At 48.1% G+C, this 24,652-nt stretch overlaps 1 protein-coding gene across 2 annotated transcripts in view; it reads left to right on the forward strand.

The window, feature by feature from the left end:
* Positions 1–24,652, forward strand: part of COL22A1 (collagen type XXII alpha 1 chain) — a 263,198-nt gene that overhangs the window by 130,462 nt on the left and 108,084 nt on the right. For both annotated transcript variants that reach the window (XM_004431045.3, XM_087447112.1), the window contains exons 23-29: positions 12,722–12,775; positions 13,453–13,506; positions 15,823–15,876; positions 16,843–16,896; positions 20,806–20,850; positions 21,444–21,506; positions 21,988–22,041. In XM_004431045.3, coding sequence (XP_004431102.2) covers positions 12,722–12,775; positions 13,453–13,506; positions 15,823–15,876; positions 16,843–16,896; positions 20,806–20,850; positions 21,444–21,506; positions 21,988–22,041 — 378 coding nt within the window. The remainder of the gene's footprint in view (positions 1–12,721; positions 12,776–13,452; positions 13,507–15,822; positions 15,877–16,842; positions 16,897–20,805; positions 20,851–21,443; positions 21,507–21,987; positions 22,042–24,652) is intronic.

The raw sequence follows: 24,652 nt of genomic DNA on the forward strand, positions 1-24,652 counted from the left end.
AGGAATGTGACCCAGGTGGTGAGGTCTCTGAGGCATAGTGAGCACTAGGTAAGGTGGCTGTTCCCTCTCTCTCTCCATCTCCCTCTCCCTCCCCCGTTCTCCTGGGTGTAGTGACAGTGAGCAAGTACGCTGGAATCATCAATGTTTCTCTTATCTGGCTCTTCCCTGAGCAATCAGCTTTAGCACCCTCCTGTCACTGGATACCGTGCCCGACTCCCCATGGTGGTAGCCACACCACCCATTAGGCATTGTCAGGGAGGCCCCTCAGGAGACACTGCTAACCGCACTTCCCAACCAGCTCTTACTGCTCGCTGATACATAAAGTGCCCTGTGAGTGATGGGCACCTTGCTCGAAATCTCAGACTTCATATCAGCACCTGGCATTTGAGTCAGGAAATAGCATGGAATAAGGGAATACAAAATCAATCATAATTCACGGTCTTCTAAAAATTCCACAGTTACTGTGGCATTTTGATGTTAATAGTGAAAAATAGAGTGTTTTTTGTGTTTGTTTTATTACCTTGCTTTCCAGTGAGCAAAGCCTGTGTGTTTCAAAGATTCACCATAAATGCAGCTCCATCAAATTACTTTAAGTACAGAACTTTTTTTCCCCTACAGCTCTTTGTTTGCTACTTTGGAAAATATATTTCTTTCTTTCGTTTTTAATTCAGAAGTCATTTTCACTCAGCAAATCTTTACCGAATGTCAGGCATTGAGCTAGATGCTGTAGATATGAATATGATCAGGCTTTCCACAGCAGTGATTCTGCCAGAAATAGGGCACCCTGATATGTTCAGGGATCTCAGTGGGTCAGAACAGGGCAATACAGAAGTTTTAGTATGTACTACCTGGCACCTGGGTCAGATCACCACTCGATGGACACGAAGCTGCATTCAAGCCAACCACGCCCAAACCAAGAAGCAGCATTTCTGTGGTGGGTTTCTGCCATCTACTCTAAGTCACTCTTCCCGACATATCTGCATGGCCACCTTTCCTAGGCCTGACCTTGGTTTACTCCTGCTTGCCATACATGTGTTTGCTCATTGATTCATTGATTCGACAGGTATTTATCAAGTACCTACTGTGTGCTAGATTTAGCTCAGGGGAGGTGAAATCTAGGCAACCACTATCCATGCCCAGCAGAGTCGTATGTTAACAGGGCAGAAAGAGATGCAGATAGAGAAAGACTATCCACTGAGCGAAGTTCTGGGAAAGAAGGAATCAGAGCTCTAGTTCCTGGAGATAGGTAGTCAGCCTTTCTAGGGACCCAGAGGAGGGTCCCTACGCTGATCTGGAAAATCAAGGCTGATTTTGTCACAGCAAAATCCAAGTTACAGAGTTTTCTGCTCTGATGAAAGGAGGGAAGGAAGATACATGTGTTTAGTTTCTGCTATTGTCAGATACCCTCGTTAGAGTTCATATACAATTGTGTCTATTCTTTATACCCACCTGTGAGAAAAGAATGCTTATCCCATTTAAAATCTAAAGAAACTGAGCCCAGAGTTTAATTAGCTTCACGTGTAGTGGGACGACCGGCACTGCAGCCTCAGAGTGCAGGAAGCCCCAGGGTGGCTGGCATCCTATAATATGCTTTGTGGTGCTTCCTTTTCAAGATGAAAAATTTCACCTGCTGGAATGTTTTAGGATAAATATACACTTTCATGATGTGGTAGGTGGTGGCTCCTGTAACCCAGCAGCCTTTTAGGAAAAGTGGAAATCTGTGTCTCGTCTGGTCAAATGTTTGCAAAGGCAGTGCTGTTGGGTGTTGCAGTCGGGACAGACGGAAGTCCCCTGAATTAGTGGGAACACAGCCAGGGGAGAGGCTGCCCCCAGAGAGGGCTGGGTGGGCTTGCGGGCCTGGGCCTCTACACAGCAACCTGCTGAGGCGGGCAGTCATTATGGCTGTGCCCCCAGGAGCCACATCCTGAGGGCAGGACTCACAAATTATGAACATCTTCCCCAAAAATCAAACATTTCCGTGTCTCACAGGCAATGTAATTGCCATGCTAACTTATGCAAGTAATTTTCATGCATCTTCAAATTCCATCCAACTTCATAAATCTACTCCAATTGGAACTAGGTGGTTATTAGGAATAACTATTTACCATTCCTTTATTAATGATAATTAGGTTAATTGGTTATTTATGCATCATCATTGTAATTACTGAGCACATTTAATAGCTGTTTAGTCACCATCATATTAGAAGGATCAAATGTTGTTTCATTAATAATAATTAGACTGATTGGTTAATTAGTAAGTAGAGTCATGTAGTTGTTTTCATTAGTAATAATTAAAATAGTTATTATTTTGTTGTTAACATTTAGGTCTATTGGCTAATATGTCACTCTTACTAATAATTAGATTAATTCGTTATTTAGATATTTTTATTGATGATAAAAAGAGAAGAGAGTGAAGTCACATTTGTGCAAGCCCCCATGTGCTGGGCTGGTTCACATGCCTTCATTAATCCATATTATGATGATATGAGGAGGGGCTTCCAACCTTTTTGTTACAGCTGGGGAAACCAAGGCACTGAGCGGTAAAGTCCATTGCCTAAGTCCATTCAAGTAGCAGGAGGCCACCTAGCACTCGACCCAGGCCATCTTAAAACAAAGCCCTAGTTTTTTATCTCTTTATGCCACCATTACTGCCACTACTAAAGATATTAATAGTCAAATCGTTTTCATTTAAAATAACCTTCTAATTTATAGTTTTTAATCCAGATCCTAGAATAGCAGACAAGAGTTTGCTCTTGGTCAGAAACCCTGTGAAAATCAGACACATACACTCCTACCTTGGTTTCCTGAAGAAAGGAAGTGACTAGTCTTCTTCGATGTGGCACTTCATGGTTCAACAAATGTTTATTGAGGGCATCCTCTGTACCAGGCCCTGGCTAGGTGCTCGGATTCGACAATTGTGCAGAGACAGTCGTGGTTCCTGGTGTCATGGAGCTCATGGTCTGGGAGAAGTAAACTGAATCCCATAGTTGGCCAGAATTCACACTTTTAGTTCTGGAAGAAGTTCTTAAAGCATCCATCCTGTACATCCATACATCATTCAGAATGTTGAGACCAGGTAATTGAGATGGTTTGATTTCCTGTAGGAAAAACTGGAAATGGAATCAGGGGAAGCCCATTTATGTAATCAACCATCTTGGACATTCCTCTGCCTGCGCCTCATTCCCACTGTGGTCTCATCTTTCTCATCTGTGCAATAAGGGGGTTGTGTTTGGTCTTTAAGCTCAGCACCCTCTCTCTGTATATGCTCAAATACTGCCCTTACTGGGAGACAGGCCTGCTGGATGGCCCAAGATGGCACTGAATGTTGTTGGGGAAAATCGCGTCATCTGCTGATCAACTCTTCTCCAGTGTATGGCCACAGATCAATTGTAAATGTAGATCCACTGTCGATGCCCCATCACATGCCCCCCTATTCCGAGATGCACAGTTTATACTCTCTTGTCTGTGTTTAATTCTACAACATCCTCTACGCTTCTGCCTGCACTGCACAGCTAATGGCCTTGCCCCGACTTCATAGAGGAGACAGAAGCAAGCAGAGGAGCAACTCTTCTCCTTCCAACTGCCTTAGTCTCCTCTCACCTGCGTTTCTCCACACACTCTGCCCTTCCTCTGGCTCCACTGAGACAAAATACCTGCTCTATCTATGACCAATTCCTACATTTGTGTTTTGGTTTCAGCCCTTCCTTCCTTCTCAAAGACTTCACTCCAGCACTGTCAAGCCTTGGGCACCCTCTCTATAAGATCATTCCCACCAGCATACACGTGCCGCATACCTTAAAAATAATAACTCAGCTAATCCAATATTCCTTCCAGCTACTGCCAAACTCCTCTGTTCCCTTCACAGCAAAACTTGTCAGAAGTCATCTCTGCTCTCAAGGTCAGCTTCCTCATGTGACTTTCCATCTCTCCTGAGTTCGTTCATGTCTGTTTTCCTTCTGACATGTCACTGAAAGAGCTCCTTTCTAGGCCGTGATGCCCAATAGCTTACCAAGGACAGAGGTCAATTCTCTGGCCTCACCCTATTCCACCTCTCAAATGATCATTTTTCTTCCTGCTTGAAGTACCTCCTCCTCTAGGTTTCTGACAGCACAGACACTTGTTTTTCCTTCTACAATCCAGCTATTGTATCTGGGTCTGCTCTGCTATCTCTTCCAACTCTATCCGTGTTCTAAAAGAAGGCCGAGGGAAGAATCCTAGGGCTCCCTATGCACCTCTGTCATGATCTCATGCTGGGCCTTGGTTTTACAAACCATCCATGTACTGATGATGACTGGCTCTCAGTCCTCACCTCAGGCTCTCCCCTGAGCTCCTGACTCCTCAGCAGCTCGACTTGGGTCTCTCACAAACATCAAACACTTACCATTCTCTAAAAGAACTACTCCATCCTCCTCCAGATTTGCTCCTCCCACAGTGTTCCCCATCTTGGCGAATGGTACCATCATCTATCCAGTTGTTCAGGGCAAACACATCTGTCATCCTTGACCCTTCTCTTTCCTTCTCTCCACACCCTGATCTGTTGTTAAATCTTGTCAACTTCTTCAAAATGTATCCCAAATCAGACCAGTTCTTTCTGTCTCCACTCACAAAACCCAGGTCCAAACCATCATCACCCCTCATCCCTGAGCACTGCCCCGACTTCCTGTTCTCCTCACTATCACGTCCCATGAGACCGGCGCTGACCCCCACCCCTCCTCTCCCTCATTTGACGGATCCTTCACGCTGAATTCCTGTCAGACGCACCAACGCACGGAGCTCCTCCCCGTCCCAGGACCTATACCCAGCGTTCTTTCTTTCCCTGGACCTTCTCGTCACTCAGGTCTCAGCCTAAATGTGGCCCCTCTGAGAGGCCTTCCTTGACTAGCCCCAGCTAGAAGAGCCCCCTCAGCTACAATCACAATTATTGTTTTCCTAGGACTTAGAATATTCAAAATTGCCCTTTTTATTTGCTTTCACGTGCTTGTTCCCTCCCTCATCCCAACCCCATTGCCAGCCTTTAATTCCTTGAAGGCCTGACAAACCTTGTCCTGCCTCCCAGCTGCTGGAAGTGCCCTAGCACAGAGTGGGCACTTGTCAGTGACCTGAAAACTCTCTTTCACGCTCATCCTCTCTTCATTTCTACCCCCTTCCTAACACTCTTTCCTTCAGTAAACGTTGACTGAGCATTGTCTCTGTGCCAGGCCTTGGGAATAAAATGAACAAAACGAGACATGGTCTGTGCCCTCCTGGGTCTTAAAATCCAGTGGGAAAAGTTCTAGGCATTCCCTAGTACTCTTTTTTGAAGTTATTTCTCACTCTTCATACTTTCTCCCAAAAGCTTGAGAGAAAATTTAGCAGTCAATTCCTCTAATTTTCAAGTTTTTTTTTTTTTAAAGTAAAAGCCAAACATGTAAAATAGACAAATGCAAAGTCTCTCTGGTTGAGATAATGGTGGGGGCTAGATTCTCCCCCAAAACGCACTCACCAAATGTGCCTCTGAAGACAATTCCTTGGAACACTGATTTCCACTGATCTAATACAGAACATCCATTTTATTGAGGAGGCAGGAATAACTTTCCTACGGCTCCTTGGAGAGTCCTTGGCAATGGTGGGACTTACATTTCAGTTGCAACTTTCCTTTAGCCCCATCTCTTCCCTGAAATCCTAATATCCTTGTCCATGAAAGAGGGATAATAGTATGGAGAGTCTTTGGCTTTCAAGCAGGCATTTTTTGGTGGGGGAGGAAAGGAAGGGAGCTTCTTCGTACTTGGAAAACCCAAATGCTAGTCAAGTATGCAGAAGAATAAAAAACAAGTTCAAAGTTGCTTTCCTGTGATTTGGCAATCAGTCATCTAGTTTCACGTGGAAACTTACCAACTAGGTAGCTCAAATGGCTGTGCTGTTTGGGGTTTTGTTCAACTTATTTTCAGGAGAAAGAGAACAAGAAGTGAGGGCGCTATTTAAAGTTAATCAGGAGTCCTGGGAAGGTTAGTCCGATCTTAACAGTAGTTACTGACCTTCACCATAAAGTGCCCAAGGCCACGGAAGATCCTGAAGTGCCATATACATCATCCAAGACAGATGACATTGTGTTCAGTTTCTATTGTGGAGTGCTCAAGTATCTGGAGAATGCAAACACCTTGCCAGAAGGCTCCAGCCAGTGACAATAATGGGTATACCAGCACTCTCGCCATGGTGGGTATACCAGTACTCACTTGACGTGGGGTGTACCAGCACACTCTCTCTCTCTCTCTTTCTCTCTCTACATGGGGTATATCAGCACTCTCTCCACAGTGGGTATACCAGCACTCTCTTTACATTCCATTACCCCACAGGAATCTCTCTCTACTTGAAGCTCTGAAGGCTCATTAATTCAACACTTTCATAACTAAACCCATCACCCCTACCCCAAACCCAAATCTGCCCCTTCCCCTGCACAATCTATTTTTAGTAAACCCCTCTCCAGTTTTTAGTGTCTCAGGTAGCATCCAACCCCCAATCCAGTCGGTCACTGAGTCACTGTCCTTCAGACCACCCCCTCGTCTACCTCTCTGCCCTCCACACTCCAGCTCTAGTAGAAGCCCCACAGGTCTCTTGCCTGCTCTCATATTTTGACTGTCTCCTAGTCCTGCTTCTTCTAGGATTCCTCTCACCAGTGAATCCTAAGGACGGTAGAAATGTGTCTCCCCAAGCATAGACCTGATTGGGTCACTCTTTTAGAACATCTCTTTATTTTTGCGCAGCCTCAAAAGAAAGCTTGATTTTTCCTACCCCAGACTGGCTGCCTAGTTTTGTGTGCCTCTGCTTCCCATTTTTACTTTGCATCCCAGTCACCCTGAGCTGCCTGTTTCTGTTTATCAAGTGACCACCCAGCCTTGGCTCAGCTGTTCCATCCACATGAGAGGCCCTTTCTCTTTCATTCCACTCCCACTTGCCAAGGCCCTGCTTTGCCCTTCAAGACCAAGCTCAACCTACCTTCTGGGATGCAACTCTGATTTACCCACTCTGCCTCTACTTGATTGCTGTGGCTTTAGAGCATCTTTCCTCTTTGTTGTCATTTTCTATATTTTAATCAGATTCAACAAAAATATCATGAACTCTGTATCGTAGCAGGACCCATGAGTTTTCTACAAAAACTCTGAAAAGAAAGTATTATTGTACCTCCTATGTGTGTTTAGAACCCAGTTTGCATGTTAACCAAACGCCTTGCCCCAAGTCAAACAACTGCTGGGCATTTAACCCCGCCTTTGATGCCAAACCCACTACTTTTCCAGATCACGGGCATGTGTTTTATTTATTCTGCTAGACTGCAGTCTTCTGGAGGGGAGGGCTGGGTCATTGAGAGCCCAGAGAGAGCATAGTAGGTACTCAATAAGTGTTGGCTGAAGGAAGGACCTCTGTCCCCCCCATGCTGGGTCTCCAGGAATAACTTCTCCAGATGCCCCGGGATATCGCAGAGGACTTTGCTTTAAGTACTGAAGGCTATGTCTACTCATTCTCTCTGCTCCCCTTGAAGGCATCAGTGGGCATCACCAACATCCTGTCACCTACTGACCCTGCTGCTTCCATCTAGACTCCTGTGCTCCCAGACTTGACATTGCTTCTCACTCACGAACACTGCACTCTTCCTGACAGTGACAGACAAGACATTTGCCTTGACTTTGATCCCTTGTAGCCTCCTTAGGGAAGGATAACGTTCTCTAGAACATTCTTACATGCAGGCCATGAGAGGACAGAGGTTGCCACATAGCCTGGGACAATTGGGGTGCACTTCACAGGGCATCTCCCCACAGCTCTTTTCCATCGAAAGCAGGAGGAAAGCACTGCCAGCCCCATCAGGGAAACACTTCCAATGGTCCATGTAATATTGTGCACAGTTAAGGATCAGAGACAAGAAACGTGATTCTAGTCTGGGTCTTGCTGAAAGTTCAGTGGGGACCTTGAGGGCATCCACACCTTGCCTGGCGGTCTGGGCACCATTGTCAATGCATTCTCCGGATCTACTGAGAATCAATTACAGCAGCATTCCCAGACCCTATGCCTCCCCGGTTGTCATCCTCTGAGCAGCACCGTCTCTCACGCCTGTTGGCAATTGGTCCACTTGAGAGACTAAAAAGCTACAGTCCATAGATCACAAACCTGAACAGTTTAATTGGCCCACAGATGTGCTTTATTTGGTTTGCACAGCTGTTTGGCTTTTTTTTAATTCTCAAAATTGTTGCCAAGATGGATTTTGAAAAAATGAAAGAATATGCCTAAAAATCTAGATTTCCCGATTGTCTCTTGGAAATATCGGTAGCCTGAGCTTGCCTGAGTTCCGAGCCACGGCAGGCTGAGTTGAGAAGCCTTTGCCAGCTCTCCAGGAGCCCTGCCCTCTTTGGTTACAGCTGGCCCTCCCTTCCCTGCCTGTTGGCCTTACCTACCTGGCCCTGGGGATGGGAGCTTGAGACCCCTTGTAGAGTTCTTCCTTTCTCGGTGCATCTGGTGGAGATAGTAAGCGATATGTTGATGTGCCAGGCACTGGGGTAGAGAGCAGGACAAGATGCTTTCCTGTGAGTCATCCATGATCTGGTGGGGACGATAGATGAGTGAAAGGAAAGTTTCAGTTCCCTCTGGTCATTCAGATACTTGGGCACAACAAACCATTGATGGGAAATGAGAGCACTTCAGTTGTCCAAGGAATGATCTGAAGTCCCTTCCAAATGCAGACCGCCTAGCTCCCTCCATGCCCTGCTGTGCAGTGCAGAGAATCCTGGATTAGAATGATGCTCGGTTATGTCCACAGTCGACATCACCGATCACCTGAAAGCCATGCATGGCCTGGATGCGGCAGGGCCGGGCTGTGCTGCAGTTTCTTGGAGGCAGTTTCTTGGAGGACCACGCAGAGGCTGCGTGGTCATCTGGTGTCTGATCACTCACGCCTGTGTCCCACCTATCCCAGTGCTGCCTGGTGCCCCTACAGCCTCCATCCTCCCGAGGCAAAGACTGGCCCTGGTTGCTTACATCTCCTAAACATGGGACCAGAGAGGGTGTGCCTTTGTTGTCTGTTCTCCGTCAACCATGGTGACGTCTCCAGGGGAGGCGTTATCTCTCCTTCTCAGCAGCCTCGGCAAACGCACCCCCTTTCCATGGTCCAGACGAATAACCTGGGCCTTGGAGACACACACGCTGGGTCCAGAGCTGGCTTTGTTCTTAGGATCTTGTGATCTTGGAGGAGTTTCTTCACTGTTCCCTCTCTGTGCCTCAGTTTCCCCAGCTGAGATGTTGCAGTAGCCATTCAACTTGATTCAAGAAATATTGATCAAGAGTCTTCTCAGACTTCATGCTGGGGGCAGGCGCTACAAGGAGACCAAAACAACAATAAAACTCACACCCAGGAGGTGGCGCTGCTCCTGGCCCAGAGGCCATCATCCCACCTGCACTGTTGGGTTCTATCTTGAAGAATGTAGGACTTGTGATCCCACTTTAGGGGCCAGGAAACTGGACCTTGTAAAGCAAGGAGCTCGCCATGTGGCTGGGAAATAGCGGGTCCAGGGTTCCATTTGCTTCCTTAGGAATCAGGTACTGCATTGTCTGGACTCGAAATTCAGGGACTTTAACAGACAGGGAGACAGGTACTATCAAGGAGTCTTGGGGCCACATGTGTAAAGACTTCATAGAAGGCCAGGCGTATAGTAGGTACTTTAAAAAAATTATGTTTTCTTCCTTCCTGTTGGGGGAGTGCCAGGTATAAATGCCATCCCTGGTCTGCAGGCTGACAGGCTGTCATGTTCAGGTCCCCCAGGCACTGCTCCTGCCCCACTGGCCTTCCCTAGGGCTTGCAAGAACCATGTCAGAAACAATCTGAGTCTTCGCCAGAGCTGACGTCCACTCTGCACGAGGTATCTGCTAACCTGGGGGAAGCTGGACATGGCCTTCTCTGGAGGTGGCCGTCAGAATCACCTGAGGCCAGGCGGCTGCTCCGTGCAGAGCATCCGCCACCTCCGCATGTCCCTGTGTGGCATCAGAAGGCACAGTGTGGCCACCGGGTCAGGGTCCAGAGGGCAGGCTGACTGCAATTGAGTCCTGACTGCTCTTTCCTCTCCCCACCCCACCCCATGCATTTCCCACTTGGAGCATCCCAAGACGCTCCCTGTCAATGGAAGGGAGGCTGGAGGCAACTCTCTCACCCTCTTTGTGTGACTCCTGCTGGAAGCGGTTTTCCAGACTTACTTGGACAGCTGTTTCCATTGCTTCCAACTTCTCTCTCTCTTTGTAAACAGCTACCGCAGTTGTTAGGATTAACTACTGTGCAGGATTTTGCTCTCATTCCTGAGCTGACAGCATCAGACAAGCAGATAGTTATTAACCCCCTACTGTGTGCCTATCCATGAACCAGGTGCTGTGGGTCCCACAAAGGAAGGGGACTTGGAGACCGTGGAGCCCACACTGAAAGCCCTGAGTTCTAGTCCCACTTAATACGCAGACAGTCTTTAGATCAGACTGTTCAAAGGTAGGTGGACAGGAAGGGCTGAGACCCTCGTCCCCAAGCTGGGCAGGCAGTTCATGGGGGTGGGGTCCCTGGGATGGGGGATGAGGGGATCAGGGTCATTGCTGCTGAATGCCAGCTTCATCTAACATCCCTTAATTTTCCTCAAGTTCCAGTTCTTCATCTATAAAAGAGATGGAAAAGACCCGCCTCACGGGATTGGCGTAAGGACTAAGATGAGATCACGCGTGAGAAGGCCAGGGCGGAGTAGACACTAATGAGGGGCTGTCCCCTTGTTCTTCTTCTATGTCGGAATTTTCTGCTCCCTTCTCTCATGGTCCCTGCTTATACATTGCACTTGTCATACGATCAGCAGTACAGGTGGTAGTTAGGGTGGTACGTGGAGTTGGTCTAGACAAATAATTTCCAGACTTGGCAGTGTTGCCAAAGTCACTGACCCCTTGGACTTGTCCCAGACCTGTGCTTCAGTGTCCAGACAAGGGGCCTATGTACCTGTGTTTACAACAAGCTCTCAGGTGATTCTGCAGCAGCCAGACCATTCAGGATCCCCTGGCCTCTTGCACCTGGAGATGATGGCTATGTGACCTTATGTGGGACTTTTATCCTCTCTGGGCTACAGTTTTCTTTATTGTCAAATAGGGAGATTTAATTTCCAGTAGATGATCACTAAAGATCTGTCTACTCTAACATGCTGTAAGACTCTGAAACAAGCAAATAGCAACAAGGTCAGACAAATTAGCTGGTCAGAGACTTCCTGGAACAACCACTTTGAAAGAGTACAGAATATTCCAGGGGCCATCAGCATCCCTGGAAACGTAAGTGGGGGAGAAAACTAAATGCATCCAAATTGCTATCAAAGAGAGTGCTGCATGTGGTGAGAATGGGCTTCAGACAAGCTCTGGGGGGTTGAGGATGCTGTGAGAACCTCAGAGTCATGCGAAGAAAAAACAGTTCTCCTGGACGTGCCTTCTGGAGGGGGTTCCTGAGAGTGCTCCTTGCAGGGCTGTGGCTTTGCGAAGAGGTGAGCAGAGCTGAGCTGGAGCAGCTGGGGGGAGCACGGCTGAGCGACAAGCGGTGAGACCACGAGCCTGCTCAGTGCCCTCCTCTGGCCTTCATTCATTAGTGGGCACCCTGCATGGGCACCTGCCCAGCCCCCGTCCAGCTCTGCCTGGCCCTTCAGTTGCTCCAGCTCCAAGCAAATGTGTCCTGACAAAATTATATGCAACCCCAAAGACTCGCCAGGACTGGGCGAGCTACAGAGGAAACCAGGTCCAGGCGCCACCAGAAGTTCTGTTCTGTTAATTGTCCCTTTCTATGTCCACTTTCGACTCACGTGCGCCCCCAGAGGGAGAACAGGGAACAGTCCACGGAGGCGGCAGCCTGTGCCATTTTTTAGTATTTATCGCCCTCTAGTGGCAATGTGATCTTGTCCTCTCCCCTTTGCTGTGTTCAATTCAGTTGATTCTTCCAACATTTATTGAACACCTGCTCTGTGCCAAGTCCTGGGCTTGTCGCTGTGTGAGATGCAGAGGGAAAAAGAGGGGCCCCTGCCTTCTGGGCATGTGGGTCAGATGAACACAATTACACTGGCCTTGAGCGTAGAGGAGGGAGTGATTAATTCTGCCTGGGGAATTGGAGAAAATTTCACAGAGATAGAGACATCTGCGATGGGAGGCAAGATGGGGAGGGCATATCTGGAGAGAGAGCTGAGCAGACAAAGACCAGAGGTGCGTCTCCCAGAACTTGTGTGGGGCCCCGGATCAACAGTGGCGGAGGTAAGGGGGAGAGAGGAAAGTTGTGAACAGGTCTGGGGCGTGAGATCTGTGTTATTCACTGGGGTGATTCGAAGCTGATGCATGCTCGGGAACCACTGTTCTAGAAGATCTTTGTTAATGGGTGAACCCATGATGTGTATGTGTGTAAGCATGCACACACATGCATGTGTATTTATTTTAAATGCTCAAATATTTTAACTATATAGCAGAATAGATAATATGACAGTTATACACCCATCACTCAATTATGACACATGGTAACATTTTGCAAATTTTACTTCAGATGTCTTCTTTTTTGCTTTTGTTCTTTTTTATTTAAAAAATAAGGCATTACAAGTAAAGGGAATTGGGACACAAGTAACCCGTCATTGTATCCCTTCCTTCTCCTCTCTCAGAGGACAGCGGCACCAGGAGGCTGCTCCATGCACGTTTATACCCCACTCGTACTCTTTCCTTACAGGGCCCTCCAGGACCACCTGGCGTCCCAGGCCCCCCTGGACCCGGAGGCCCCCCGGTAAGCCTAGCTTTGACTTCCTATCACCAGGGCCCTAGATGGAGCTTCATGGCCCATGGGAACCATGGACATCTTCCTGGATAGCCACCTCTTTCTTCTTTGTCCAAGACCCAAGCAAAGGACAAACCAGGAGGCCCCCTGCAGCCACCCCCAAGCCTCTGGCTCTCAGGCCCTTGAGCCTCTTAAACTGGAATTATCATTTGAGCTCATGTAGCATGTTGGTTTGCTGCTTCTAGAGATGAGTAGAAGGAGGCGTGTTAGTCTGGAGTCACCCATTCAGTGTCTTTTAGCAGTTTGTGGGTCGGCTCTGAAGCACACAGAGGACCAGGGTAGGTATTATCAACCTTTCCCCAGCCACCCTGAGCCTGCTGGCAGGGGGTAGACCCAGCAATTGGCTGAGGGAGGCGGTTCACCCATCCCACCAGGTAGGAATGAATGAGGTGGTGGCCCCAACTGCAGACCAGACAAGCCGTGGACTTGCCAACTTAAAAAGTGTGACAACTCCACCTTTCACAGTGGCCGGCACTAAGGACGGCCAGATGCCCCAGAGATATATCCACCCCTGATGTCCTTGTAGGATCCAGAGGCCTGAGCCTGTGCCAGGAAGGGACTTGGGAGAAAGGATCTGATGCTCTGAAGGGGTCAGACTGACTGTTCCCACGTGGTTCCATTTTCAGGGTTTACCTGGAGAGATCGGCTTCCCGGGAAAACCTGGACTCCCCGGGCAGGTGGTGAGTGTCCTGGAGCATCCCTACCTACACTCTTCCCCCTCTTCCCTTGCTCTATGGCGGGAATGGCCGGGCCTTTCCAGCTGGCCACCAGGGCTGCTTTCCAAAGCTGGGGACTCTCCGTGCTTTTTCCTCCCTGGTGATGGGGACCAAGGCCTAGCGATCAGGCTGACCTCTGCCTTCCATGGTTCCCCACGTGCTCCATATCCTGGGATTGCTCCCTCATGGGCCCCAGCCCAGACGCAGATTGGGGCGCCATCTCCCCAGGCCACCACCCTTGCTCTCATACTCGAAGTCAAATTCAAAAGTCCTTTGCTGTTTAAAGAGTGACTTCTTGTCCAGAAGGGATACCTACAGAGGGTAACAGACATAACGGGCATGGAAAAACTCTTTTTTCATTATCCTGACTGTGTCTCCTCACTCCCCAGCCAAGAAGATCCTGGGGATGCAGGGCCTTCTCATTTCTTCCAAGTCCTGAGGGTGGGGCTCAGAAAACCTTAATGTCTTGCATGTGGTGGGTGCACAATGACAGCTGGGTGTCTCCTGTCATTTTGGCCTGTAGCTCTTCAGGGCAGGATGGTAGGTGTGGCCTGTGAGCCTCTGATACCATGTGACCATGATGGACCATCACAGACCTGATGACGGCCCTCAGGGAGGCCCATGCACCACTTGGAGGGATTTCCTTACAACCCGTTCTCTCTCATGGGGCCAGCAGGTGGGGAAGGCCAAGGCTGGGGAAGCCTAGGGACTCACAGCACTGGTGGGGGATCCAGACACTGGGAAAGGGTGATGGAAAGGGAGGTTAATCAGATTGTGTGGCACACAGCAGTTGGGCCCCTTTTCGATGGACCACAGGTCCGTTGCTGGCTGTAGATGGAGGCACTCAGGAGTCAGGACCATGAATGCTGGGATACCAGCATTCTCAGCTCTGTTGGTTCCTGGATGCCATGCTGATGGGTATCGGACATAAATTCAGTGTTGCAGTGTACACTCTCAGGTGAACTGATCCTAACCTGGAGCACCTGGTCAACTGCAAAGTCACCAGCAACATATGTGACTCGAGTGACAGTTCAAGCACATTAACAATCTCATCTGATCTAATGGGTCCGTTGGAAGGTGTGTGTATCAGTGTGAACAGAGTGTAGCAGGAAGAAGAAACAATAGTCGACGGCGTTTACAGCTTATAAGGTGACGTTAGGGCCACTGAAGGTTGGAAGCTCTGCTCCTGGCTTTAGTATCTGCTCTTCATCAAGATCATGCTTCCATTGACCCGACTGCCCTTAACTCCCCAAACAAGACCTCTTTCTGCCTTTCCAGGGGCCTTGACTCCCAGGACTCCTGCTCTGGGAGGTGGAGCTCTCCTTTCAATGGGCCACCAGCCCAGGCTGCAGACACAGGGAGATATGAGTCTTAAATATGGTGGCAGGGGTTTCTCTGGACAGACGAATCACCACTTTTATAAAAAAAATTAACTTCTGAATAGCACCTTCAGCTGCCAAAGCACTAATATGTGAACTATTCTGTTGGGGAAAAGAATTTCCCTTCTATCTGTCGTGGGAGAGTGTGTGGGCACTTGATGCATCATTTAAAGCACAGAGAAAAAGAAGAGAAAGCAACTTTGGGTAGTGGAAGGAACCTGGAAGTGGAGCCAGGAGGCCTGGGTTTACACCTTGTGGGTCCCCATTACCAGCCGTGGGACCTGGAGTAGGTCACTCAGCCTGTGGAGCCTTTATCTCCTCACCTGCAAACAACTGCAGCGAGGCCTGTCCTTGCCACGTTGTAGGTTGGGGGAGGAGGAAGCCTGCATGTTGTATAGGAAAGAGGACATGGTGCTCCTCATGTCGTCATTAGAAATAAAGGCAGAATTGATTAATGCCATTAATGAGCATTTGAAGGGCAATAAGAAGGGAGGATACAGTGGGAAGGGAAAAACTGATGGCAAAGGCGATTATGGAGAGGAGAAAGTGGCAGCAATGTGGACAGTGCTCTCCCGAGGGGCCTCCTGGAAGCTGGAGGTGGAAACGGAGCCATCAGAGCCGGTTCAGTGGGCCGTCCTGCCCCCTCTCACCCACCACGCATGTCCAGGGCCACTGGCTACTGGATGTCGATTAGAGGTGATATTGATGTCCATCATAATGAATATGAAAAGAAACCCTGGTCCCACAGGGACCACAGCACCCTGGAGAGAGTGCGCCTCTGGTAAGGAGGGGGTGCCCATGCCTCCCGGCTACTGGCTGCAAAATCAGCTCCCTGGAAACAACTTAATGAAGTGCTTCCCACGCACGCCTCTCATTTCTGTCTTTTTCTGTCTTGGCCCAGGGGCCTCCTGGAAAGGATGGGTTGAACGGACCTCCAGGCCTGCCGGGACCCAAGGTTGGTATTCATGGTGTCAGCATGAGTTTGAGAATCCAATCTAAAATGCAATGATTGCCTGGTCCCTGGACCGGGACTCAGAAACGCTTGGATTTACGAGGTCAGATGTGGGCGAGCCCCTCATTTCTACTTAGGTAACTGGGGAAGGATTTGGAGGCCTTAGACTTTAGAATTAATCTGTTAGAAATATATATTTATTATATTTGCAAGAAGGAAACACTTTCAGGTACTCTTGCTAACATAATAAGAGACTTCAATTTTAAAACATATCCTGGTGGGGCTCATTAGAGTAGGATCATTAAGATAGGAGCCAGAGGTTAAATATCACAAAATTGGGAAGCAAATTCACAGCTTACACGCTTCACACGAACCATTACAAAACTATACAATAAATATTTTAACAAATGAACCTGATTCTTTGATAGCATAAGCTCGAGTAAGCATGTCAACAGTCCTTGCAAGGCAACTTTTCAATATTATGGGAAAATGCGTCATCCTTTTCAATAAATAGACTCAGAAACTCAACTTTTTCATGACAAAATACAGAATAAGAATGGATTTAAATTAATTTTATGGGCATTTTATGTAAATGTTCTCCATCCTTCTCCCTTATCTTTCAAGACAAAGGATAAGGGCTAACCAAGTGCTTCGTATTCTCAAAAACACTCGCGCAATATCTTCCTTACGCTACATCTGTCAATAAGGGAAGAGCACCATTTCTACTCAATTGTTTTTATAAAATAAATCAAAAGTACAACCGTCAAATATGGAGTCTAAGAGGTGGTGTGAGCCGCTATTTTTTGGTTTCTATGCTCATGCAGAATTAGAGTTGAACACCACCTGAGTACAGGTAGTTCTCTTCCTTACTGGTCTGTAACTAATTCCCAGTTTGTTTCCTCCAAGCCCCTCCCACCCCCCCACCCCTACCCCTCACCCCCAATTAACTTTTCTTTGCATTCCTTCCAGGGAGAGCCAGGAGAAAGAGGGGAAGATGGTCTGCCGGGGAAACCTGGCCTTCGGGTACGGACTCTGCCACCTCCCATCGTGTTTGTTGCTCTAAATGGTGTATTCGGGGTTGTGTGTGAACTGCAACTGACGGAACATAGAGTCCCTGTCAGCTGGGGTCTGGCAGGAAACAAATAGGATCACAGACAAGGGGCTGTTTGAAAGGGTGAGGGCAGGGCTGGGGCTCCAACAGGGAGGGTGACACAGCGTGGGAGTGGCAATAATGGACAGCACACCGCCTCTAGGACAGAGGAGCAGGGGGACCAGTGGTTCCTAGGGAGACCTGGAGCTGGAGGAGAGGTCCCCAAGAGAGCTGTGGCCTTGGGGAGAAGGACATCGTCACTGTCTAGCTCATCCTGTCAGGGAGGGAGCAAGGAAGACACTACCCTTCTCTTTCTCTCTCTGTATCTGTCTCTCTCTCTGTCTCTCTGTCTCTCTCTGTCTATGTCTCTCTGTCTATGTCTCTCTCTCTGTCTCTGCCTCTCTCTCTGTCTCTCTGTCTCTGTCTGTCTGTCTCTGTCTCTCTCTCCCTCTCTGTCCCTGAGCTTTGATCTCCCTCCCGTGCTCACTAATGCCTGACCTTGACAGAAAGCCAGAAGGCAAGGAAGCCCGGCCTTCTGTAGATGCCCTCTGTAGAGTTCAGGCCAAGGGCTTCCAATGAGTGGAGATGTGTGAAAGTGGATCTGCGGGGGAAGTGGAGGCCACTCCACATGGGATTTGGAAAGGGCACCGCCTGTGAGTGTGGGGACCCCGAGTGCTGGCTTTGGATGACTGTCCCTCAGTGTCCGAGCTCCCTCCAGGGACTGCTGCTTCGCTGCTTTCCTGATGGGCTGCAGGGTGTCATTTTGTCTTGAGGCCCTCAGGCCGACGTCTCAGATTTGCCTGGGCTCACAATGCAGTGAGCACAGAAGAGAGAGGGCTGGACCACGTGTGTGTGTGTGTGTGTGTGTGTGTATTCTGGGGAAGCCTGTGCATACATGCACCTGTGGTTCTGGGGGAGCCTGTGGACAGAGAGGAGATAGCATGGGGGGCCCTGCCCCTCCCTCTCTCTCTTCCCACTCTACTGGGTCAAGAACTACTTAAGCGCAGTGAGCAGGTCTTAGTCACCTCTGCTCCCCAACTTGCAGCCCACAGTCAGGCACTTGGTGGGTACTCAGTAGGGGCTTACTGGATGGAGGATGGATGACAAATTCTGCCCAGCAAGAATACAGGAGTGACCTGGACTCGGCACAGTGGTGACCCTGCCCTCTGGAAGGGCACGACCAGGTCACCTTCTGGCTGGTGAAGGTTCTGACAGGCAAAGTCATGGGCCTAGGTTCCCCGGTGCCTTGCCTTTTCATAAAGTAATCATTCTTTAGAAGACCAAAATAAAAGGGAGCAGAAAAAGCACAAGTTAAAATGCACCCCAGCTGTCCCAAGGATGCCCAAGTTGACTCAAATGTGGAAAGAACAGCCCGAGATCCACTAGGAACCTCCCATTTCTTGGATTCCAGATTCTAGGAACTCAGGCCTCATGGTCACCATTCGTGTGCAGTGAATCACCCCGTTGCCTCCTACAAGCACGGCGGTCCTTCATATTTTAGGAATCAACATTGTGTTTTTAAAAATATTTATTGTGATCCCAAAATCATTGAAATGTAATTTGCTGTGTTTTATCCATGCGTCTCTTGAGGTGGTTGTGTGTGTGGGTGAATCATATAAGGCCCTTATAAGCACCCAGGCAGCCTTTCAGTGTTTGACTAATTGGTTGAAATTCAATCATTTCCAGAATGGACTTAAAGCATTTGCATTGATTTGCTGTTCTTTTCCATTCTTGACTTCATGGATTTTGTGAGTCAACCATACCTTAGAATTATGTTTTCTCAAATTTATGAATTGTCAAATCCTTCTGGGCTTATACCATATGAATTTCAACATCTTATTCAATAGTCTTTAGAAGCAATCTATTCCCATTGAGTTCCCTGCATGGTTCTGCAGATGAAGGAGATCGATTGTGAGTATTGGCATGAAATTAGAGGTGTCCTCGGGGATTTGTTTAGTCATTCCATCTATGTTTTATATTTCTGATAATCACTAATGGCTGAAAGATTCAAACAGAGAAATCTTCAAACAGAGAAATCTATTGCTACGTCTCATGTGTGCCATTTTTGTACAATTTCTAGCACGATATGTTTAGAACATCTCTCTAGAAGGTTCAAAACTATGAATTTCTGCAGTCGTGATACTTTTACCACATACTCTAGCCTCAAAGGGGCCCTGGCATGGGGTCTTGTTACTTTATTTTGACAAAATGCCCCCTAAAGATAAAAATCTTCCAAGAAGATTATGGACACGTCATGGACAGCAGGTTTATGAGTCCACTGAGGGAAGAGAGCTGGTTTGCAGGATGAGCAGACGCATCACCCCCTGGGCTCATGTCAAGAATTCAGGATGTTGCCCAGTTCTCTGTCCATATGCCTTTGCTTAGGGTTCACCTCACGAGTTCAGGAAGCACTTCCCATGGTCTTCAAAAATGCTTTCTAACCAAACCCAGACCCTCAGCACCTTGCTCAGCATATAATAAGCAATTGCCGCTGCAAAGGTGTTACCATCCTAATAGATTTAAAATGACAATTTGAGTGACAAGTATTTGCACAATTCCGGTTAGAGCAATTCTTACTAATTGTGCTTGTAAACATTGGGAATTGATGGGAGAATTGGAACGCATCTAGAATTTCGATATATGTTGACTCCAACGTTGATTCCCATGGTGGCACCAAAGCTGCAGAATAAAATGTGCTTAATCGTTTAATGCTAAAAATGCTTTTGGTTACTTTTTGCGTTTTTTTTGGCCTTCCTCTCTGATAAGTGTTGGTGGGAGGGGCCTTCACTACCAGTAGAGTCTGGCATGGCTGCAGGGAAAATCCCTATGTGCGTGCATAGCCAATCACTCATGCCTTTGTTCATTCGTGTGTCCATTTACTCATCAGAAAACCACGTTTCCTTATGGAAATCTACATAAAGTTTTTATTAAATAGCATAATGGATGTTATAAAGAAATTATCTTTCAAGAAGTTAGTGATTCTCAAGACACATGGTTGGTTAGAAATTTCTGTCCCTCTGCACCACCACCACCACACAGCTCTTTGCAGCAATAATTTACAGGGACCTGGTAAGCACAGTGGCCTGATGCTTTGGGATCAGAGAACAAGCGCCTTTGGTCCTGTGTCCCCCACTTCACCTTACCATGACAGGATAGTCAGGAACCTAATGGCTGAGGACAAAACTTCACCCTAACTACTAGAACCAGAGTATACCTGTTTGGGATATACTTTCCAGTTAGTTACTTTCCAATATGTTTGAATGTCTAACAGAATTTCATCCAAGACTTGCCTTTATTGTAACACTATGGGAGAGGGAGAATGAAGCTCTTACCCACCTCTTACCATGGGGCTGCCTGTGTTTACCAAAAAGTCTGGACAACAACCACAGGGCAGCCAGTCAGCTTGGATAAGTCCATCAAAGCTTCTCCTGCATCATTGGACCCAGCATGGTGTCTGGCTTTCCCTAAAGTGCAATAAAACTCAGAGTTGGGGTGGATCTAGGAGTTATAGATTCTGGCTCATCATTGTTTAGAATTGTAAGCATTTAGATTCAAGATGAATGGATTCAACCTGTATAAACTCTGTCAGGACAATTCCAGAAGTTGTTTCTTTTGGGGGAAGCAAAAAACAGTATGAAGAAGTGTGGAACCTCTTTCTCCAGAAATGCTCAACACTGTGGTTTCCACAGCCTGTGTCTCTTGGGCTGTAACCATGCTATGTGTTTGAGGATGAATACCTGTGGCTGGCAGGTGCTGTGAATGTGTGGGGCCAACTGGGGAATGACAGCCATCTCTGTAAATGTGCGTGGAAAATAATGGGATGTCTGTTATTCTGTCTCCAGGGTGAAGTTGGGGAGCAGGGCCTGGCAGGCCGGCCTGGGGAGAAGGTCTGTTTGTTCATACCTTCATTCATTCCTTGTGTTCTTCATTCAGTGCATTCTTTCACTATTATACACTATGCCTTGTATCAGTTGTCTTCTGGGGGCACACTACATTCATTTATTTACCCAATAATGATCAGCGTGTCCTATGCATCTGTCACTCTGTTGGGCACTGGGGTCACAACCATGAACCAAGAGCTATTGAACAGTTGCAATGAGTGGCGACATGCAGGTGTGGGTGGGAGGGCATAGGAGAAGGCCCCTCACTCAGATTTGGGGAATGTCAGGAAGGATGGTGAAGAGGTGGCATTATGCCTGAGTCCTAGAGGACGAGGAGTTAGACACCAAGAGAGGTGAAACAAGGGTTCCTGGGAAAGGGAACGGCCATAGTGGGAAAGAGCTTGGGTACACCCCAATGAACAATTTCTCTAGAATTCCCGTTTCTCCACTAGTTTGCTTTCCATGTCACCCCCATCAAGCCAGAGATCTCTGGGGAGAAGGAGAGTAGGAAGCAGAGGGCACATGTCCCGTGGTGTGGCTCACAGGGGAGCCTCCTTATTGAGAGCCTAATGAACAGAGGCGCCATGTTGTTTCCACAGGGGGAGGCAGGGCTCCCGGGTGCTCCAGGATTCCCCGGCGTGAGGGGAGAGAGAGGAGAACAGGTAAGTGGCAGCAACTTCTTCCCACCAAGGCCACCTCGCCTGTGCCCATGGAAAGCAGCCAGCTCCCTTTGGAGTCAGTCCCTTGAGGGGAATGGGTAATCTCGGCTGGGCTTCAAGGGTATTTCCCTGGGGTTTGTGGAAGAGAAAAGGAAGGGGAGTGGGCTGCTCTGGTCTGTGTGTTGCACCGAAAGGCCAGTGACTGAGCGACCTCTCTGAAGAGGGTGGAGCGTCTTTAGATGAAATTGATTGGACTGGGGTGGGGGACGTCTTCTGTCAGGTGCCATGTGGGAATTAGGTGCTTCACACTCAACTGACAGAAAGCCCTTGGAGTTGAGCTTCACTGTGGCATTTACTGATAAGGCAAGGGCAGGTCAGAGAGAAGAAACGGTTTTGTCCAAAGTCCTAGTGCTCTTACCTGGGAGAGGCAGGCGTTACTCTCAGTTTGAGTTCTAATGTTTTCTAATTTCATCTTTTGTCGTAGGGAGAGAAAGGTGAACTGGGCCTCCCGGGACTGAAAGGTGACCAAGGTGAAAAGGTACGAGCTGGTGAGGCCATACTATCATCAGTTACATTAGTTGCAAAACCTCCCTCTGTGTTTGTGTGCGTGGCCTGCAGTTCAGTGGAGAGACCACCACTCTTGGAGTCAAAGCGAAGGCCTGGGTTATAATCCTGGTTCCACCTGCTAGGTGGTTCTGAGTATCTTTTCTGACCTCCCTGTGCCTTGGCTTGCTGGCCTGAAAATCGTTCTGCTAATACCTCCTCTGAGGGTTGTTGTAAAGCGTGACTGATATCCTGTTCGTGGGATGGGTTGTTGCAGACTCACTATGTGCCAGGACTGCTGGAAGCACTGCATGTGTAGTGACAGCTGATCCTCGTGGCAACTCCGAGAGGGGTCACGTTATCAACAACATCCCTGCTTCGTAGATGGGGAAACTGAGGCACAGAAAAGCCAAGTTGCTTTCCCAGGGCTGCATGAATGGAGTGCTGTAGAGTCAAGACTTGAGCCCTGACTATCTGGATCCAGCGTCCCGGCTCCTAACAGCGCAATGCCTCTCCCGTGGGTGCCTGAGGAATGGAAACACCCACCCAGGGGGGCCATGCATTACCCCTTGTCCTGCACAGCACTGTACAGGTCACCTCACCATCCTGAGGCTGCATGTTCTTCTCCTGCAATTTCCTGCTCTCCTCTTGCCCTCGTCCTTTCTTGGCTCCAGGAGGGGCCTCCCATTCCCCCTCTCTCTCTAAGGCTGAAGCCTGAGGGCTTTGCTCCAGACAAAGCTGTGATCTATAAATAGAGAGCCTGAAATGGAAAGGGCTTTGCGTGGGTAGGCCATTCATGCCTGCTGCTCTCATGGACTTTTTAGAAATGCAATTTTTATTTGAGAAACTCATTTCCAGCATGCAAAGGACTCAGCGAGACCCTAAAGCCCCTTTTATTGCTTTTGCAGAATTTCCAGGGCCTCGGCAGAATCACATTCAAGCTTCCAAAGAATCTAGCCTGCCTTTCTTTTCCTCCAGAGAAATACGTAATAATAGATAATTCTGGTCAAAAAATCCAAAGTAAGACATTAAAGCAACATCGCCCCCTTCTGACTGTGCCTTGTGCATCCCTGTCTCTGCTTTCCCATCCTTTCCTCCCCACCCACCACTGTGAGTATTTAACAACCACTACTCAGCGTCTTGGAAAGTAGGTGTGACAATGCACCTTTGTCCACAAGGGCTACTGAGAGTTAAACTACTCCTGGAGGAGCTGGGATCTGAACCCAGGCCTATCAAAGTGACTCCAAACTCACAGATCTTTCTCTAGCCAAGCTTCTTTCTCCCAAGTCAGAGAGCTGCTGGGGTCTTACCCACCTTGCCCGCTATTCCTTCCTTCCCTACACAAGTGACAAAGAGGAGGGTCTTCCCGAAAGGCAGTCTTTAGGCCCTCGGGTTGGAGATACACCTCTCCTCCCGTCCTCTTCTTGTAGGTACCCATTCATACATTCGACTGGGAAACACTCAACTTTGATCATTTAGACTTTTTAATATAGGGTAAATTGGTTTAGATGAGATTGGTTCTGGAGCATGAGGTCAGCAGTGTCAGGAAGAGAACTGGGTAAAATCAGGTAATACAAACGGCATGGAGAACGTGTTGTTCTTTCCAAAGCTTCTAGAACTTTAGTCAGGGCAATGCTGCCAGTAGTGTAGAGCGTGGATTCTGTGTTTAAAACCAGGCTCGGCCATTTGCTGGCTGTGTGACTTTGGGCAGTTGAACAAGCGTTGTCATGTTTCAGCTTCCTCATCCATGAAATGGGAATACTAAAGTCTCTACACTGTGGGCATTGCTATAGAGATTAAATGAGTTAATACATGTAAAAATGTAAGCCAGTACCTGGAATTAAGTACTATGTAACAATGGAAATAATGATAGGAAACAATATAGCAACTTTTATTGTCCTATTATATATCCTATTGTTGTTTACTAAGAGCAGCCTTGTCCCTCTCTAAGCCAGCTTGGTTCATTCATCTGTCCACTAATAACCATGTGTGGACGGCCTGCATAGACCTAACCCTGGGCTGTGAGGAACACCCCTGGGCATAGACATCCATGTCCTGGCACAATCGTGGCACATGTAGAATGATGGGCTTGGGGACCACGTTTGCTCACTGTGGTTCCTTCTGTATGGAACAGCCCAATGACCTCCTTTCCTCAGGGCAAATGTGGTAACAATTTCCTCCTTGTTGGGCTTCTGCTGCAGATGGTCTCACTGAGTCACCAGATGATGCTGTGAGTTGTGGGTACTATTATGATTATTTTGCAAAGAGGAAAACAAGCCAAAAGAGGTTAAATAATGTAGAAAATGGTAGAGTTAGGTTTCAAGCTCAGGTGATTCAGGTCCCAAGCCTGTGTTGTTTGCAGGAATGTCATATTGTCCCCTCAGGCCCCTGAGAACAGCTGGTCCCCTTCAAAGGGGGTGGGATGGGTCCCAGTGGCGTCTCTAGGGAGCTCAAGTCATCGTGCTCAGGGGCGCAGTGCGGGATGTTTGCTGCGGCACTGCTTATGGTTGCATTAAGAGGGCAACAACCGAAATGTCATCAAGAGGAGGATGGATAATGGAGCGCTGTATTTCCATATGCACGATGGAATAGGCTAGAGGGATACA

This window comes from Ceratotherium simum, chromosome 23, assembly GCF_057802395.1.
Source record: "Ceratotherium simum simum isolate JZ-2026a chromosome 23, ASM5780239v1, whole genome shotgun sequence".
Lineage (NCBI taxonomy): Eukaryota > Metazoa > Chordata > Mammalia > Perissodactyla > Rhinocerotidae > Ceratotherium > Ceratotherium simum.